This window comes from Cryptomeria japonica, chromosome 3 (assembly GCF_030272615.1).
Source record: "Cryptomeria japonica chromosome 3, Sugi_1.0, whole genome shotgun sequence".
NCBI classification, from domain to species: domain Eukaryota; kingdom Viridiplantae; phylum Streptophyta; class Pinopsida; order Cupressales; family Cupressaceae; genus Cryptomeria; species Cryptomeria japonica.
In genome coordinates, this window is record NC_081407.1 from 181,016,005 (window position 1) to 181,037,146 (window position 21,142).

General features: G+C 38.6%; 1 protein-coding gene across 1 annotated transcript in view; it reads left to right on the forward strand.

The window, feature by feature from the left end:
- Nucleotides 1-21,142, forward strand: part of LOC131037322 (uncharacterized) — a 165,415-nt gene that overhangs the window by 121,102 nt on the left and 23,171 nt on the right. The window contains exon 13 of the mRNA XM_057969427.2: nucleotides 16,482-16,554. Within this exon, the coding sequence (XP_057825410.1) occupies nucleotides 16,482-16,554 (73 nt within the window). The remainder of the gene's footprint in view (nucleotides 1-16,481; nucleotides 16,555-21,142) is intronic.

A 21,142-nucleotide genomic window follows, 5' to 3' on the forward strand; every position in this document is an offset into this window, starting at 1 on the left:
ATGTTCAAAATTAACGAAAACTGTGATAATGTTTTCAGTCATTCATTGTTATTTTCTTGTTTTCTGTAGTATATGTTAATTAAATTCTTGCTTCTGGCACAAAGTTTGGTTTGATAGGTTTTATCTTCAGTTTTACTCCTAAAGGAATCAGATAACAAGTGCAGATTCTGTTTACCATGTCTTAGAAAGTTTGATATCTAGTTGGCAATCTAATTTTAGAGCTGACAGGAGGGGTTGGCATAGAGCTTGCTACGATTCTTGAAAGACCTAGACCCAAAATGCTTAGCATTTTTAGGCCCAAACTGCTTTGAGGATGTAAGAAGGTTCAGGACAGTTTTGCCAACCAGAATAGGACAGAGATTAAAATAGGCTGAAAGACATGTTACGAAATAAAGGTCACAACCAATCACAAAAAAATCTGAGCTAGAAAGTGGAACATGTGACAATAAGAGAAAACTTGAAACTGATGGAGCATGCAAGAGATATTTGAAGGAGGGGATTAAAGAATAACGAGGCCCCAGTAAGTGACACAGTTAGAAGAAACTGAAAGAACTCATTTTGCACTGGAGATCCAAGAGGAATGCAGAGTCAACTAAAGAAAAGTTATGGAGCATCCCATTGATTTGAAGAAGAATAGATTCAACTGATAGTCAAGTGATTCAATAAACATGTTGCATTGAGCTGAACAAGAAACTGTACGACCATGATCAATACTGCCAACACCTCATATGATCATCCTGCATATCATTAATGCCCTGATAGAATGATGAGAGGGAAGGGCCATCATTGAAGTAAAGAAGTGGGTTGAATAATAATTCCCTTTGAAAAATGAAAGATTGTTTGAGGGTCTACGATAGTCAGATATTTAAAATATTTGCCAACCAAAAATAATCGTTTTGATTGAAGTGGCAGAAGGCTTAAGGGGGTGGTTTTTTAGGTTACCATCTATATTAGGAAGCCTTTTCTTTCTCATTATCAAGTATGGAAAAATTGGTTCCATCTGAGACTTGCATGGAGAAAACTAGTTATCTAGCCATTCTTGTAAGGGGGAGAGAAAAGAAGCCTGCTTAGGCAAGATATCGCTTGCTTTTGTGCCTTATTTTTGAACATGCCAAATTTGAGAGTCTTGGAACTTTGAGAGGCAACTAAGAGCATTTTAAAAATAAGCCTCAACTTCTAATTTTTGGCAGACTTAAGAGGAAAGGGCTGGAGCTAAAATTTTCATATTGGATGTAATAACTTTAATTAGGTAGCTTTGAATGGGTTGCTAAAGCCATCCCTCTGTATGTGTAATGCTTTTACAAAGGCTATTGGAGGCAATTCCTAGAACCCAACAGAAACTGAAAATAGGATATGCCAAGCTATCATCACATATGCCTTAAACTCTTGCCTTTCTTGGATAGCATTTGTAAGCACCTTCCATTTTTTATTTCACCTATGTGTCAGCTGCTGGTTTCAAAATTTCTCCTTTTGGCAATCCCTTAATTGGGGGAAGTTGGGAAATGTTTGTTTAAGTCTCTAACTCAAGCTAGTTTATATTGATTACTTGGTTTTTTCATGGGAGAATCTCATTAGGATTATAGTATTACTAATAGGATGTAGATTAGTTGTAGTTCCAATACTGGCCATTTCAACAAAGATACTTAAAGATGGTGGAAGTTTTGGGACATGGCTAAACTGGCTCCAAAACTGCATGTTAAAACTCGTGTTATTGATTTTTCAAAATTTTTCGAAAAATCAAAGCCGCAGCTAATTCTGCTGATCACGATCAACGATCTGTAATTTTCGCAAAAATCAATAACACGAAGGTTATTGATACGTACTGTGCAGTTTTGGAGCCAGTTTAGTTGTGGCCAAAGTTTTGCTTATGTCACATCAGTGCTGTTGGAATCCAAGAACACTGAGAGGGGTGGGTGAATCGGTGTTCTACTAGTATGATTAATTTTAACCTTGTTAACCAAACAATTCAGTAACTGATATGCATAAAAACGAATAGCAGCAAGTGATAATAATGCAACCACAAAGATCAACACCATAACATAGAGATTTATACGTGGAGAACCTCAAAGAGGAAAAACCACGGTGGGATTGATGACCCACAATATCTATCCACTGGCCAAATGAATAAATATTACAAGAGGGGCCTGCACTTGCAGGAAGGCACACTGTCTAGAGCACACTACTCATCACAAAGGAGCCTCACTAACTACAAATTCAAAATGCTGAATTACAAACAAAATCTGAACTTTGAATGTGCATCTGATATGCTAGATGAGTTCCGGTTTAAGCATTGTCTGTACCGGTTAACATTGCCTCCTTGCTTACCGGTAACCTAATTCGCTTTCCAATCCTCTTCACAAATTACCAAGACCGACTACAGATCATTACATTCGCATTCCGTCGATCAAGATCTCGCTTACATAATATCACATAACCTATCACACCTCTCTCTCCAAAATGACCTAACCAGACTGACTTATATACCCTTTACATACATAAACATGAATGCCTTATGTCGACTTACAATCATATTACAAATTATTTACATGTCAGCCTAGACAAAAATATAAACATTAATCTTCGTGATCGTGCCGCTTTAACCTTTGTCGGATCAATCTCCTATGTCGGCCTCCAAATATCGGTTCTTAGTTTGCCGGTTTCCTTTGCTTGCCGGTTGATAAACCTTGAATATCGGTGAGTACCGGATATGTATCCAACCCAAAATGATGTGTGTTGCTATCAATGACAACACCATGATCCCGGATGAGTGTCAATTGCCAACAATCTTCCCCTTTGGCATTGATGGCAACACTCGTGAAAAATGGATCGTTGAAGTGCGGTTCCGGTTCCTGTCCAAAATTTTCCCAAAAACTGATCTCCCAAAACTGATCTCAGAAGGCTGCTCCCCCTGAGCTATAGATTACTTCTTATGTTCCTTAACATTTTTCACATCCAACCTCTACCCCTTTGACAGCAATGCCAAAGCCAGGGCAAATAATAATAAATGAAAGAATGAAATCAAAATTGTGTTTACCGGATCTAGATGTACTTGAATATATCTGGGTAAGCACTCTGCAAAAATCCCAAGTAAGAATTCCAACCGGTTTTCAATGTTCCCAAAATTGATACAAACCCATTAAGAATGTATGCATGTAATTCTTCCTCTGTTAGGGTTGCCGATGTGGGCTTATTCATCTGTTCTATACATTCCCTTTTATGAAGTAATAAAGTGTTAAGCCGGGGATTGACCAAACCTCTCAATTCTCTGGCCCGCCGGATTAATCTGTCCTTATCCTTCTCTAAAGCTGATATCTCCAATTCTAAAACCAAAATTTGACCATCAACAGTGCTGGACAATGACTGAGTACTGTCAAAATTGTTTGCAAGATGTTCTAACTGGACCTTAGCCGCTTTTATTTTCACCTCCAGGTCCGCTGTTAATTTGGTTGTGTTAGTGCAAGACCGGTAAATACTACTACACTGATGAAGAGCTTCATCAATCCTTGTCAATTCTTTTGTCAGCATAGCCTTGTTTGATGTGATCATATTATCACATGTGACCTTCCTAGCTGCATTGTATCTCTCCACCAATTGCCGGTTTGACATTTGTTGAAGAGTTTGGAACTCCTTTGCAATGTGTTTAGTCAAACCTTTAAGCTTAGCGGAGGGGCTAGCTACGTGATTAATCTTGTGTTCTGGTGCAAGTTGCTGCAAAACTGGAATAGCTTGCTCAATGACTTGCCTATCCTCAGATCCTTCCTTCATTAATTTCTTAGCTGCAACAAACATTAACTTATAACTACTCAACTGTTCAATATTCTTCTTCTCAAAATGCCTAAAATCTACTTGATCGGATGTGTCAAGTGCCAACAATGAGGGACCAACAACCGGTGATGGTGCTGGTACCCTTACTCCAATCTGTTCTAGTTCTTTCTCCTCTACCTCTACCTTTTGATCCTTTTCTTCTTGTACCTTCTCCTCAACACCGGTGCCTTAGCTACTTGGTGCAGTTATTTCTTCTGCTGTTACATCATGAATCTCAATTGTATCTACATCAATAACCGGAGGAAAATTGTCCTCAATATTTGGAGGTTTATCCTCTACAACCTGTACATTTGTGATTGCCAGAGAAATATCCTCAGTTAACTTCTTATTCAAAACCGGTGGATCTTCACCTAATATACCTTTACCCTTAGCATCAACTGAGATGTTTGGAATGTCAGACTTAGGAGGAACTTCCGGTGATGTAAAGAGTTCTGGTTTATCAATAAAGAATTTTACCCATGCCTCATGAGTCTCAACTATTTCATTCACTCTACCCGCCATTAAGCTAACATGCTTGTGTCTACTCCGGAAAATTGTTTTATTTGCAAAATCAAGACATTGCTGCATCTCCTCTTCAGTAATAGTACCACAAACAGTCAGTAATTCCTGAACCTTTATATGCTTATCTTCCTCAATTGCAGATAATCTCCTAGCATCTAATTTATTATACAACTTTGTCCGAATTTGCTTTTCAATCTCAATTAAAGCCTTCTTATATATATCTAAGTATAACAAAACTGTTTCCTCAATCTCCTTTTGTTCCTTATCATCCATATGTACATAGTAATACTGTATATTACTCAAAATTCCATCCTTAGTAATTTGTTCTACCAATTCATCTACAGATAAACGAGGGATAACTTTAATGCTTTTATTGGATTCAAGAGTCACATCTAAATCAGATTTCTTCTTCTTATCGGGAGTGGGAAAAATCTCTTTACCGACTTCCTCTTCTTTGTAGGCTTCCTCTCCTTCACAGGTTGCTTAGGGGCTGCTAGAGGGGTAACCTTGGTTTTCTGCTTCTTTGCTTCCTCAGGCTTCTTCCTTTGAATTCTCATGTAGATTTTGGGAATCTTGAGGGGTTCATCTTCAGTTTCAGATCTAGAAGCAACGAGGGCAATAAAGGTTTCCGGTTTCTTCCTTTTCATCACACCTTTGTCGGTTGCTGCTACCGGTGAGGCCTGAATTGTTGTTGGAGAAGATGACTCTGCTAGTCCAATGATCTGTTTAATTTCACTAGACATTTTCTCAATAGCCTGTCCTACCTTCTTTATTTGTCCTTCCCTCTTCTTCTTATTGAACCCAATTTCAACTTCAAGTTCCTTTTGCTTTGCTGTCCCAAAGGTCTTTTCTGACTCATCTATCGGGGCATCTATAAGTGTCTTGGCATATAGGTCCAAGATCTCTGCATCAACTTCATAGCCCATCTCAGTTATCCATATTTTTCTTGGCTGCACTGCTTGCATTAGAGTTTCATCTTTCTTAACCATAAAACAAATTTCAGTAGAATATTTATCAACAATATGTTTTGGCATTCTTTCCTTTTGCTTCATTGCCTTCTGGAAAGCCTTGAATATCCCCATAAGGTGGATTCTTTGTCCTGTCCGAGGCTTCTTAAGGTATCTTTGATTTGTTTCCCTATCGGAATGTCAAAGGCCCATTGCCTTTTACCGAATCGCGGGGTCATTTAGGAAAAATAACATCAAACAAACAATAAGATTACCATACCGGAAAACACCTTTCTTCCCACCTTTGATTTTCCCAAGATTCAACATTAATTCATCACACATCCACTGGCAAAAATCATATTTCTCATTTTACTTGATCATCTTGTGTACACAGTAGATACAAGAGCTAGAAACAGAGTTCAACCGATTAGATTGAATTACCTTATACCCAATAACCATGCCGGCAAATTGCATGTCCTTATCTCTGATTGTGCTGATTCTCATAGACTGATTGTCAAATGTGGCACCGGTTAGCTTGTTGACTTCGTTGTTCAAGATTTTCTTCTTATCCGGTTTCTGACCAACCTGGGGCAAACCGGTAATTGCTCGAATGGCATCCTTAGTGATTTATGAGGCCGGTCTAGCCACATAAACTCACCATGAACACGGCTCAACACATACCGGATGATTTCATCATCAAATTCAGGCACCTCCAAAATGTCGGTAAACCTTTGATCCTTCAAATGTCTGAATTCTGGTTTGATTACACCATTCTTGTTCAACAATGTTGTCATATACATGGTCTTTATCTCAGATGACCCCGATTCCTCCAAAGTGCAATGAATGTAAGCTCTGACATCCTCAACATAAAGAACGCCATGGGGAACCCTAGAAAATGTGCCGATTGAATCATCAACCTTCACAATCTGAGGGTATGTTGACGTGTATTTTGTACACAATCATACACAGAATAAAATACCCAAGGGTACCTTATCCTCTCTTGAATAAAGCCTCTGATTGCTGAAGATGTCGCAAAAAAGGATCAATCAGGGTGACTCCAATGTTCTTTTATGTAGGGTCTCTACGTGTGGATAAGCACCAGTGGTCGTTGTGAATGCTGTTTCATCAAGGGGCCTTACGTCATCCGAGCTGCAGGAACAAGATTTCCCTAAACTAACAAATTCTCAAAAAAAGATCAAAGGGTAGAGTTTGCAAGGGATAAATTTTAATCTAATCCTATGAATGACCCAATGTAGGCTAGTCTTGGCAAGATTCTACCAATTTCAATATTGCCATGAAATAACAACTCAACTGAAATTGATGCGATCTTCTAAGGTAACAAATGATTTTTCAATTCATCAGGGATCATGGACACTACCACAAAGGCACATATCAAAGCTCAATGACGATTGAAGGTTTAAGTAATTCAAATCTCTCCAGTTGACCACACAAGGCGTTCCTACAATCAGTAAGAAGCTAGTGGTTTGGAATGTGAATCTCACCAAAGATCAAGCCCAACACTTAGTCCTTCAAATTTAAACACTACTTCGATTGAGAATGATTCAAGAAAACAAACAACCATGAAGATAGCCACAAGAATTGCAATAAAACACCATAACTTCAATATTTTATTGATCTCAAAGCCAAAATAGACAACAATTGCTTGAAATTCCTTCTTCAAAGCTCAATCTTGCTACAAATACTTTCTTCTCTTAAAAACTCTAAACTTCTAACTATTTCTTATTGCTCTCTCTTTCTAATTCTATTCTAATTCTAATACAAAATGAAAATGAATGAGGGTATACATAGCATCCTCAATTACAATGAACGGCCCAGATCAAAAGAAGATCAACGGCTGAGATTCTGACACCTAAACCCTAATTAGGGTTTTATTACAAAAGTTCCCTTTTTATTGCACAATATTAAATGCATAGCCAAATATTTAATTTGGCACAAAAATCTAGGAAACATAGACCAATGATAATTAAGGTGCCATGTCATCTATAACAACCTCTCTTCTAGAACCTTGTTCCCTTTCCAATGCTCCTTTTTAGCATATGCAATGAATCTAGACACGATTCCCTCGATCTCAGCCATAGGAATCTCGGGAAGATTCCTCATTCGTTCCTCCAAGTGAATAATCTGATCAAAGGCCTTGAGAAGAGCTGCATCCCATTCAGGTTCGAGTTCCTTGATTTTCTCAATCAGGAGCATAGTAGCAAACATTTGATCTCTTTGCTCATCTGTAATAACATTCTCATCTTTGCAAAAGATGACCTTGACCCTTTCTTCCAACTCTTGAAGGTCCACATCTGTCTCAACTTCGATTCTTCGGCCAAGAATAGTACATAAAACCCCAAACACCTTGTCCTGGATTGGATGGATGACCTCTTCCACTTGATTGCATTTGGCACTGGTGTCCTCGAAAAGAACTTCCTTCATCTGGAGTAAAGTAGACCACTGGAGTAAATTATGAGCTCCTCCATCCATTATCTTTTCTTGTGCTAAGGTCTTCCTCGATGTTTGCCTGATTACTTGAAGGACAGGAATGATGACATCTTTAGTATGAGCAAAGGCGGCTACTGTTATCATTAGGTTGTGGATGATCTCAAGGACTTGGATAGCCCGATGAATGGTCTGCATCATTCTTGTTGCAAACTCAATGGCAATAGTATGGGATTTGTCAATCCAAGAGCTCATAAGCTGGACCAAGCTCTTAACTTTCTCTGCCTCACCAACTGATTCAAGGGGAAGTGCTTGCACAGGAGATACTGCTGGATCCTGACGTCCCAAAGGCTGACTGAGGTGGCTAAAGTAGCTTCTCCAAGCACCGACCTCTCTCTCAAGTTTTCTACTCTTTTCCATTTCTTCCTTAAGTTTATCTTTAAGTGCCTCAAATGAATTAGTTGCCTCATCCTTTGCCTACTCGGTGGCGAGTGGACCAAGCTCAACGGTTTCTACATCATATTCTTCTGCAAGGATCTCACCCTCGTACTTGTCCACTGCCGGTTTAGCTATCTGCAACTTCCTGGACCCAGTCTCATCTCTGATCATCTTGGACATTTTGGTTGCCTTCTTCTTTTCTGTTACTCTCTGAGAATCTCCAACAAGGCTATCTAAATCAATCACATTATCTTCGTCTTCGATCACAATCACCCTTGTTAGTCTCTCCTTCAACCAATCTGGAATAGCGGACCTTGTCTCTCTAACTTGTATTTCTTTAGGTAGTGGCTCTTCTTTCCGGGGAGGAGACGTCGCTTCATCGTCATTCTGGTCTTCATGTAGCTCATTGACCTGGGGAGATTGACTTGACGAACGTTGAGATCCCTGTCCTCCCTCATGTTTATCATTCTGAACCATCGATTCCATAGATTCCTCCACTTCAAGTGTCCTCTTCTCCTGTCGAGAAGATGCGCCGGATGAGCGATCTCGATTGGCCTCTTGCTTCTTCTTGGAAGATTCTCTTTTCTCAGGTCTTTCCTTCCTCTTCGCACCTCTATGATGGGGATTGCCTTCACTTACGCTTCTGGGTTGAGGATTGCCTTCGCTTGTGCTTCTAGGATGAGGATGGCCCTCACTTATGCTTGCTCCTTCTGCCGACCTTTCCTCCAAGGTAAAAGTCATTGATATATTTTGCTCTCTCAACTTTTGATGTTGCACATCAACCCATCTGCGAGTACAAGACAAAACTGGAGCCATCAAAGTTTTCAAGTCCACAACCTCAGGTTCATTCCAATCTATCTTTACTGCCTTGTCCTCTCTATCATAAGAGGATTGGAGGTGCCTGCCACTGTCCTGAGCTTGATCGGCCACTCTGTAAACTTTGCATTTCCTGATGAAATCCAAAGGCAATCTGGAATGCATCTTTCTTTTCATTTCTAAATCATCTGAGAGATTCATCCAAAAGTCTTCCACTTGACATTCATGCTTGTATTTTCTACCAACTGTCTCTTCTATATATCCATAAGGATCAAAATTCTCCCTTAATGAAAAGAATGAAAATGAATATAAGGCCAACTCCCTTTCTGCATCATCTAAAGCTGGAACATTAGGACATACCTCAACTGAATTTCCTAACATGATAGGTACAGGAATTCCATTTCCATGCCTGTGTCTGAATGCCTTTGCATAAGTTGCTAACTGCCTAGTCACCTCAAGTAGTACTATCCTGTCTGTCGGATATCTTGGCAACATGTATGGAGGTGAAGGACACCCATGAACTCTAATATATGTAAACTTCTGGAATTGGATAAACCAAGCACCATACCTCTTTACAAGTTCTTGTGCCTCCTGAGATAGCCGATTATGAATCCCGCGTTGCAGTGTCCTAGTGATGTTCATTGTGAAAGTATCATTGACTAACTTGTAATTACTCCCAGGTGGATGATGCAAATGAACATAAGATTCACAAACTCTGACTTCTCCAGGTCCTCTTCCAATCGATCCTCTGTGAGGTAGTCCTGCATATTCAAAACTCCTGATCAAGGCATACATGATGTACGAACTCATGTGGAAGGATTTAGTAGCCTTCAGTCTTCTCAACTGTACGTCCAAGCAATGGCTAATAATTCTAGCCTAATGAATTGTTCCTTTTCCTTGAACTATCACTTGGATGAAGAAGAACACCCACTTCTCAAAATAGAAGGCTTGAGGAGCCCCTGTAACTCAATTGAGTAAGGTTATCAAATCTCTGTACTCCTCCTGGAAGTCGATCCTATGTGGTGTGTTGGGAATCTTGCTCTGGCGAGGACGACTTTTGAGTAGCCAATTCTTGTTGATGATGCCCAAGCAAGTGTCTGGATCATCTTCGTACATGGATCTAGCTCCTTCCAAGCTTTGGTAAATCATATCTTTATGTTCTGGTAGATGGAGAGCCTCACTTATAGCCTCATCTGAAAGATAAGCCAAAGTGTTTCCTTCCTTGGACACGATCGATCTTGACTGTGGGTCATAATGGCGAGCACACTCGATTATCAGCTCATGGCACTGGATTGCTGGAGGGAAGCCGGCCGCCTTGATAATGCCACTCTCAATTATTCTCCTTGCGACAGGTGATGGTTTTCCAATGTAAGGGACCTCTCGAAACTTCTTCACACTGAAGTTTCCCAAGTTGGTATCTCCAATGTTGCTCCATTTTGACACGATCTTGGTCTCCATCTCTTCGTTCCTTTGATCTTCCTTCATGAGGGCTGGACGACTGGTGGATGGTCCTGGCTTTGGGGTCGCCATCTTGACACCTACACAACATTTCATAATGAGCAATATACCTTGGAACGTAAAAATATAGATTAAGTTTAAATTTTAAATTTAGGAAACTTCATGATAAATCTTTGAATTATCATTTCCTAAATATGACGATTATGCAATTGGAATTTCAAAATTTCAAAATTGGGCTAGGAAGATCTTCACCATACCTTTCTTTGAGAACTATCTCTAAAAAAGATGCAAAAAATTAAGAAATTTGCTAGGCAAAATGAAGATCGAAGTCTTCAACGTGAGCTTCCTCTAGCAATTTCACCACCCTTAGCCTTCAATGCTTTGAGGAAAATTCGCTCCCCTCTAACCTCCAACAAAGTTCGCACTCCTTCTTGGATTGAAATTCGCACTTCTCCTTGGATGAGATTTCGCTCCTTCTATTGCTTCTCCAAATCGCACTTAAACAATGATTGAATGATGGATCAAAATGTTTCACAATACCTTTCTTATGTAGGCGCTCACCATTATACTCTCCCATAGGCCGACTTGGTTGAAATGAAGCAAATAATAAACAAAATTAAATAGAAAGGAGGCCGACCTTTATAAAATATTTAAAATAAAACCCCAAGCGCACTCCTTTCATTTAATAATTAATTAATTAAATGCCTTTGCAATTAAATTTCGATTTTTTAAAAGGCTAAATTCAATTATTAAATGCCTTGCGCACTTATTAAATGTCAATTTAATTTCAAAATGTTTCAAGGTTTTATCGAACTTGGCATTTAATGCAATTTGAATAATATTGGCGCCCAAGCATGGAAAACAATAGATATTAACAAGATCGCTCTGGTCCCTTGGAGAGGGACAGGAGCGCCCCTTCATTTTGGCCTTGTATCTCTCGCTTCTCACGTTCAAAGTCTCATCTTGGATGTCCAAAATAGCATTCTTGCTTGGCATTTGGGGTTTAATTTATTTCATCTTTGGAAGGAACTTGTTTTAAAGCAATTTCGCCTTGGTCCTTGATTGAAGGACAGGAGCGATTTAATTCTAGACCTCATACTTCTTGCCTTTTACATTCAAAATTGCTTCCTTTACGTCCAAAATGGGGTTTTCATTCGTGACTTTGAGTTTGATCTATTCAATTTTTTGAATGAATGCTCTTTAGAACCATTTTCGCCTTGGTCCCTTGGTGAGGGACAGGAGCGATTTCATCTTTCTGTCCTTGATCCTCGTTTTCCAATTTGTCGATTCATGATGTGAGGCAATCAATGATCTCTATTGTTCGCTCAATGCATGTTCGATTCGCCCTCTCAAGACAAAACGAGCCCTTCTAAGGATTTTCGCCCTGGTCCTCCAGTGAAGGACAGGAGTGAATTTTATACTTGAGCCCAAAATTGTCAATTCTTGTGGATGTTTCCTTGTCCATCGTTTTCCAAAAGGCGTTTCTCATTTCGTAAAACCTTGCCTTGGCGTGATTCTGGAGGGAGATGCTTGTTTTAATGAATATCGCCTTGGTCCTTGACTGAAGGACAGGAGCGATTTCTAGTCCATGGCACAAATCCTTAATCATATCAACATCGAATTCTCTCCAAGACGCAAAACATTGTTCCTTATCCCATCTTGAGTCTTGCAAATGACAGTAGCACTTCAAAATGTTAGGCAATCGGGCAAATTTGAAGATTTCGCTCTGGTCCCTGGGAGAGGGACAGGAGCGCCTTAACCAATTCCATCAAGTTCTCGTGGTCTTCGCAACTTTGTTCCTCTTCGAAGCGTTCCTAATATCATCTCCATCATGTGCCTAGGCTCGGACTTGTCCAAATTCGGAGAGGGAGGCTGGACAATCTATATTTCGCCCTAGTCCCTTGGAGAGGGACAGGAGCGATCTTGCATTTATAAGCTCACTTGTGTTTCGCCAACTTTCAAAATTGTCTTCAATGGAGCGATTAGGCCTTCCTTTACTCATCTCAAGCTTGAAATTCGCTTTACCTTGGCCCAAAACTTGTCTTGAGGGAAAATCGCTCTGGTCCCTGGGAGAGGGACAGGAGCTACCTTTGAAATTCGCTTTGGTCCCTTGGTCAAGGACAGGAGTGCCCATTGCAACTTGGGTTGATTTTCAACTTTGTAGACGGCTCAAGTTATATTCAATGAACAAAGCATTCTTCTCCTAACCTCCTCAAATTGCAAAATCACTTAAATCTTGTGTGGACAACGTAAGTTTTGGAATTCAAGCTCCAGTCCTTCAGTGAGGGACAGGAGCGATTTTGTCATTTTAGCATATTTCCTTGTTAGTTGGTCGCTCAAATTATATTCAATGGACAAAACGTGCCCTCCTTGACCTCTTCCAATCAAAAAAAATGTCTTGGCCCTGCAAGGACAGTGCAACTTTGAAAAACAAGCTCCGGTCCTTCAGTGAGGGACAGGAGCGATTTGGTCTTAAACTTTAAAAAACTTGTCATTATGAGTCTTCAAAATCTTCAAAATCTTCAATTCATGTTCGATCATATCCCTTGGCGATCCTGCACAAAACAATTTGAACAAGTCAATAACCAATATGCACCAAAATATCATTTTCTCCCTGGTCCCTGGGTGAGGGACAGGGGCGATTTCACCTCTGCAGGCCAAAATATCCACATTTTTGATCTTCAATCACTTGACAAGGCAAAATTAGGCCATTTCCAAGGCCAGGGGCAAGTTAGTAAACTTTCCAAAATTTGGTCAAAATTCACCTGGACAAAATTGCATAATTTAATCATTGAAATGCTAACACTTTTAAACCTAACTTGAATTTGCCCTCAAAATCTTAACTGGACCCATCCTGAGACAAACTTGACCTCCTGACAGGCTCATCCTATTTCAAAATTGCAATCAATGCGAGGATGCTTAATAATCTGTCAAAATTGGACTGGACTTCGGCTTGAAAATATCAAAGGAAACGCTAAGGCTTAACCCTAATCCAAACGACTCACTCATTTGATTCAAAACCCTAAAGCAGAGAGAAGAACAGGCAAAACAAGAGCAAAAAAGAGGGGTTCCCCATTTTAATGGGGCGATGTGTGAAATGGTCACAACAGGGTATTTCTTGAATACCGGACATGGATGATTCTTGATATCAACCACAACAAGAGTAGCAACATCTGCCGGAGCAGGAGCAGATCTAGAAGCTATTGCAACTCGAAAAAGATTGCTGAAAACGGAGAAATACCTTAGAAACTTCGTCGGTGAAAAACTTTTGAAAAATCGCTCTAAATGCACTGTAATTTGCCTGGGAATGCTCAAGATCTCTCTGAATCGCCTTTAACTCGTTCTGCTTCACTCTGAATGCTTGGTGAAGAAAAATGAATTACTTTTTGCCTTTTAACCTGCGAAACCCTAATTCCTCATTGACATAAATGCTTGCTGACATATCATACCGGATTCAAAATCCATCATATCTGTGCCGGTGAATCTTCAGACTGACTTCTCCAATTTTTGAAATAAGCTTTCAGACCACTACCGGGGGTATTGCAAGATCTGTCATTAATTTGCCTACCCCTAAGGCTAATGCCTTAGTTATCGGATGAGTTTCTTGCCCGTGCAAGAACACTCTGCTCTGCTGGTTGAGTAACCGAGGTATTTGCTTCAGCCGGTTGATCCTTAGACTTTCTAATCCATTTCTTCTCATGCTCCTTTTGCATATCATCAACCTTTTGTTTTCCCTTCTCATCATTTCTTGCCGGTGGGTTCTTGCTTTTGCAAAATTTAGCAATGTGTCCTACTTTGTTGCATGCATAGCAAGTGACATTGTTCTTTTGAATTGCCTTGTTGTAACCTTGATCATTTCGTGACCTACATTGATTAGCCATATGCCCAAACTTTCCACATGCATGACATTTCACATTCATTCTACAATCTGTTGTCCTCTGACCATACTTTTTTGCAATTGAAACACTGACCGGTACCGGAATTATTATTTTGATCGACTCTATTTCTGCATTGACTAGCCATATGACCAAACTTATTTCAAACAAAGCATCTACCATTAAATTTATGTGCATTGGGTTGCCTTGCCGGTGATCTCTGGTTCTGGTTGATTGGTGGATTCTTCTGATTTGTAGTATCGGAGCTTTCTCCATACTCAAATCCAAGACCTCTAGTGTCTCCATTGCGCCTTTGATCCTTCAATAATTCATCAAGCTTTGCAGAACTGGCCTTAAACTTGTCTTTGTATTCATTTGCAGCTTCCAGATCTCCTCTTAGGACTGTTATTATTCTTTCCAACTCTTGCTCATTGTTTTGGGATTGCACCAATTGAGTTCTCAACATATCATTCTTATGCGCCAACCTAATGCATTCTTCAGATTTGTCTTTCAAAGATTTGGCAAGGTTTTCTTCATTCTTCTTCTGGTCTTCAATCTCCTTGGACATCCTCATGGTTAGGGCTTGCATTTCATTCTTCATGACACCATTCTCCTGACTCAGCTTCTGACATAGTTCCTTAAGGGCATTCTTCTCTTCATCATCCTGATTTTGTAAGAGTTCCTTACATTTGTCTTGAGCAGATGACAACCTCTCTTGCAGGGTAAGGATGAATTCCTTTGCAGAATTCAACTCATCTTGCAGCTTCATGTTCTTCAATCTTTCAACATCAGAGTCTTCAAGTGCTACTTCAAGTTCTTTCTCTATACTCATCTCCATGGATTCCGGATTCAGGATCTTCCTCAAGCTGTTAGACTTATTCCAAGGCACCAGGCTCTGATACCAATTGTTGGAATCCAAGAACACTGAGAGGGGGGGGTGAATCAGTGTTCTATCAGTATGATTAATTTTAACCTTGTTAACCAAACAATTCAGTAACCGGTATGCATAAAAACAAATAACAACAAGTGATAATAATGCAACCACAAAGATCAACACCATAACACAGAGATTTATACGTGGAAAACCTCAAAGAGAAAGAGGAAAAACCATGGTGGGATTGATGACCCACAATATCTATCCACTGGCCAAATGAATAAATATTACAAGAGGGGCCTGCACTTGCAGGAAGGCACACTGCCTAGAGCACACTACTCATCACAAAGGAGCCTCACTGACTACAGATTCAAAATGCTGAATTACAAACAAAATCTGAACTCTGAATGTGCATCTGGTATGCTGGATGAGTTCCGGTTTAAGCACTTTCTGTACCGGTTAACACTGCCTCCTTGCTTACCGGTAACCTAATTCTCTTTCCAATCCTCTTCACAAATTACCAAGACCGACTACAAATCATTACATTTGCATTTTGTCGATCAAGATCTCGCTCACATAACCTATCACACCTCTCTCTCCAAAATGACCTAACCGGACTGACTTATATACCCTTTACACACATAAACATGAATGCCTTATGTCAGCTTACAATCATATTACAAAGTAATCACATGTCGGCCTAGACAAAAATATAAACATTAATCTTCGTGATCGTGCCACTTTAACCTTTGCCAGATCAATCTCCTATGTCGGCCTCCAAATACCGGTTCCTAGTTTGCCGGTTTCCCTGAATGCCGGTTTCCTTTGCTTGCTTGTTGATAAACCTTGAATACCGGTGAGTACCGGATAAGTATCCAACCCAAAATGATGTGTGTTGCCATCAATGACAACACCATGATCCCGGATGAGTGTCAATTGCCAACAAGTGCATGTGTCACTGTCGAAGTTGGCTCGAAACAATTAAAGATTCTTTTTCTATTTGCCTATGCCAATTTGCATATTTACCTTTTTGTGTATCTTATGTTATAAATATATCAAAGTCAGAATGCACTGCATCTTATTTGTGCCATGATGTAAAGTTAATTTCTTCTGTTGAGTAGAAATGTGCTGTTTTTTATGTTTATTCATATAGGAACCACACTTTTACCATTTATATAATTGTGGAATAGATATGCTCCCTCATTTGTGACGGAGATTCTTTTAGATTCAACTCTTTGCAATTATCAATTATCTTTCCTTTCTCAGCTACCCTTATTCAGTAATAATTATCCATCTTTGCAGTGAGTGGGTTCTAGGAAATCGTGAGGATTTGGTGAAGGATATCACAGCAGAATTACAACCTGAGAACCATGAGGTACAGTTTCAACTGGTTTGTTTCTTAGTTCAGTTTAATGTGTTCTTGTTGCTTTGTAGATAATACCTAAATTTCATGTTGGTATGGAGTGCTTACATATGGTTTGATTCAGCTGATACTTAAACATTGATGAAATGAACATGTTTCTTCTTATAAATCTTATTCAATATTCTATGGGCCAGTTTTGGGCTGAATGTAAACTTAAAAGATTTGTATGGTAGAAATCTTTTTATATGAGGTGAAGTTGTGCCATTGAACAAGAGATAAATCTTAGGCAGAAATGTTCAAGAATTGTTATTTAATAACGATGATTTACAGGTGCAGACATATACTGGATGTCAATGGTGACATAAAGGAAAGATAATCATTAAGCTATCAGATTATGTTGACTTTGTATGTATGCTCTGGTAGTTCTGTTAAAAATAATTTAAATGCTGTAGAATTTGACAGGTTTGAAGTGTTACAGTTTTGTCCACACTTTTTGCTTTGGTCAGGATTTGTATTTGTCTGTAAAATATTTCAGGTCTTAGTCGTTGAACAATGAAAGCAGGTGTTCATTAACAATCTAAACCATTCTCGTGACAGTAGAAGTCTAATTAATTGGGTATCCAACCTATCAGTCACAGGATTCATTTAATTGTTTTATTAATTTTATATCTATTTCGACACGTTTTCATGTATTATTTACAACCTACAACCTAATGCAATAGACTACATGAATTTTTTTCTTATATTCTATTTTTTGTGTTTGTTCCATTTTTAGTATCAAAGTAGTGTCTAATTCATGATCCAAGCTTTAGAACTTTTGTGAAGTCTAAAACAATGGTGGAAGACAAGGCTGAGCTTGCTATGATGAATAAGGAGTTGTGAAATTGTACACAGTGAAGGAATGAAGAGAGCCAGAGGGAAGATGTATGGTCCTGACCAACTGCAGATTAGTCCTACTTTTAATGTTTGGACAGGTAAAATCTACAATCAGACATCACTTGGATCTGAAGCAGTCAAGTTCTGTTCAACAGAGGTGCCTGACACTAAAATTGTGCATCGAATGAAGATGTTTCCTGGCAGAAAGGAAAGAGTGAAGATAGGGTTTTAGGAGGCATATTATCAGTGATAGCATTGAGATCTGAAGTGCGATGGATTTCAACATAATATTGAGCACTTGAGTTCCTCTTAAAGGTAGCAGAAGACTAAAGAGGGCTAGTGGCAGGAGAACAGGATGTATTGGACATAAAGGATGAAAGTCTGAAAAATAGGTGCATAGGAGTTCTGTGCCAATAAATTATAATAATTGTACGCGTTTAGAATAAAAAATCATGCTTGGATACATCACTCAGTTGTGATGGTGGGTATATAGAATTTTGTGAGATTTTTTCATTTTTAAAATATAGCAAAAATCTACTAAAAGGTTACAGTGTAGTGGACCTATCAGGTCAGCAAAGATTGCACACTAATGAAGAAAAAAAGAAACAAGCTAGAAGGACATCAAAATTAGCCAGGCAAAAAGAGAAAAGTCTGAGAGACAAACAATGTCGATCATAGTCGCAAACTTTTTACATCATTTATAAAATATATGGCAGTTATCAGGTTTAATAAAACCATTTTTTTTAGATATAATATTGGGTTTTACTATGGGGCCCTATCCCATCAAAATAATAAAACCATTCCTATGATAATATCAAAATGCTGCGTATCATACATTGGCAGGAAAGATGTAACCATTTTTTCTAGATATAATATTGGGTTTTTGCTATGGTTTTACCATGGTTTTTGCTGCGTACATAGAAAAGTTACTATGGTTTATAATAATAGTTGGGTTTTTGTTATGGTTTTACTATGGTATAGAAAAAACCCAATATTTACTATGGTTTTACTATAACATCAAAATGCTGCGTACGAGACATTGGCAGGAAAGATATACCACCTGTACCATACTAACTGCCAACCTAAAACCTAAAATACTAACTATAGAAAGAAAAGAAGGCAACCAGCGTAAACAAGTCATACAGATGGGTTTAACTAAGTCTAAAAGATCTCACCAAATGCAACTAATGTTACTAAAACAAAAGCCAGCTGACAACACATATAGCCAGTTCAATATTAAGACAATTTAGACACCCCCTCCTATTGAGACTAAACCTTTGTAGAGGGGACTTCCAATTTCATGTGAATGAGACCCCATAGCCTAACACATTTAGAGATTCTACAAGCAGCATTTCCAGACCATGAGCCCAGTCCAAACTATGAAATTTAATTCCTTTCAGCAGCTTCACACATTTCAAGGCGTGGACAACTCTTTCATCTTCTAGAACTGGAAATGTGAAGCCGCTTGCCACATGTAGAACCCCATATTAAAGAGTGACCACGAGATTTCGTAGCACAAGGTTTAAGCCTTTATAGTAAGCTTCTAAAAATCTGAGATATGCTTCAATAGGGCCTGTTTATGTGCATGGATGAGTTGAAACACCATCTTATGCCTAGGCTCCCTCTACACTCTCTTCTACTGAGACTATTATCATTTCTTTTGGCACCTCTTCATCCTCGTTCAGTGTTAATGAGAAGTTTCTCAACAAGCTCACCACTACCTCATTCAGCTTCTGTCAAAAATCTGCCATTACAGAAGCCCTATACCCCACAGTGCCATTGTTATTAATCTTGTCTAGACCCAACACATGCTTTATCACATTAAGAGAGTTTGGAGAAGAGCAGTGAAAAATTATCTTAAGCCTATGATCTGATATGTGCCCATACCTAAGCTGATAACTTGAAAAGCCCCTCCCTGCCATCAAGTCACAGTCTAATGGAACACCTATACTAAAACACGCTTCAGAGGCAAGCTACACACACTCCGAATGACAATCAAAATACATAACACCATCATCCTTTAAACACGCATCTGGCTGTTCACAAGTACTAATCACCAAACTGGGCGGTTGGAATATGATATATGATTACCATTATTTGTATAAGGAATCTTATCAACTCTATAACCTTTATGCCCCTCTAAGACTCCCTTTTAATTATTACATTGCAGATTGTTCAAGACATCTTTTAACCTTATGGGGGCTGATCTTAATTTACCATATTTACCGAATTCTCCTAATCTATTAAAGAAGTTTTAGTATAAACATTACTACTATATACCATTTCATATAAGCAATTATTACTTGCAGCGTTTGATATCATTGTAATTGCCAATATTGTTATTTTCCTTTTCATTGCTGTTTGTAGCAGCAACACATACTGAGTTTTCTCTGTTGAATCGAAGATCAAGTTCAATCTCCATATCATCCTTTCTTTTCAGCAAAAATGTTTCTCTTGCTGCCATCAACTAAATCTGGGGAATACAAACTGTGAACATGCATATATTTATCTTTCTCTTCATAATCACTTTCATTAGTTTTACCACCACTTCTTAAGATCTGATCACCACTCTGCTTGTTTTATTTCAGATTTGTAGGCCATTGTGATCCCATTGTCTAGTAGCCTATAGAATGTGTCTTTTGGAATCTTTAATCCCATTGTAACCTGCAAAATAAGGGAGAGACGATTGAAATCATACTGAGATTGCATAAAGCACCTTTTCTTACCCTTTGAAGTACATTGTCATTCCTAACTCTTCATATTTGCCAAAGGATATCAGATGATGAATATGCCAAAATTTATGTAATTCTTTATCTACTTCCCTAATAAAACCAAATTTAATTTCTTGCCAAGTGTACTGCATTTATTATCCCATCTCAAGATATAACCAAATAATATGGACAATACACTTTTAGCATATTGATCGTCAAGAAGATGGTGGTGAAAGATTTGACAACATTGCACAATGGAAAAACATGGCACTAGCCCGATATTGTTGAGGGCAGACCCCACAATAAGTCTTTTTGAAATTAGAAGCCATTTAAAGCATGTTTTCCTAGGCTATAGTTAGTTGGACCAAACATGATGCAAGACAAATTTCCAATCTCTAAGAGCAATATTAAATTTCCAATTAGCGGTAAAGTACTTTAAAACTTTTTGGGTGCTAGATAGCATAAATCTTCTGGTGGATTACCATAGAAAATGGAATACCATCACACCATCTTATGTTGCCTAACATTACAATATTGGAGTTCTTTCAATTTTAACTGTACAGTATTCATGACTTTACATAGAAATAAGAAGGTTCTTGGATATTTTAATTTTCATTCTTCCCATGTTATCACTTTATCATTGATCAGAGTGTTTCAAAATCTTTTATACCTTTTCCTGTCCATCATTTAGCAGAGCACCCAGAAACAATGCAAGAGGTTTATTTTTCAATGCCCAGTTCCACCAAATAGACCTAAAGCTGGTAAAACTCCCCCTTAACCCTGCAATAAGCTTCAGGACCAGAAATTATCTTTTACTGTTTTCCATTCCACAAAAACATGTCACGTCCCCGAATCTAGAATGGCTGGAAACATGTATACATGTTTATGTATGTATTTTTGATTTTATAATATTTTGAAACAAAGTAAAGAAGCAATCCTTTAAGCCAATTTATTTTTGCCCGAGTCTTGGTCCTCTGAGTAACAACATTTTGAAGGCATCTTAGATGATGCTT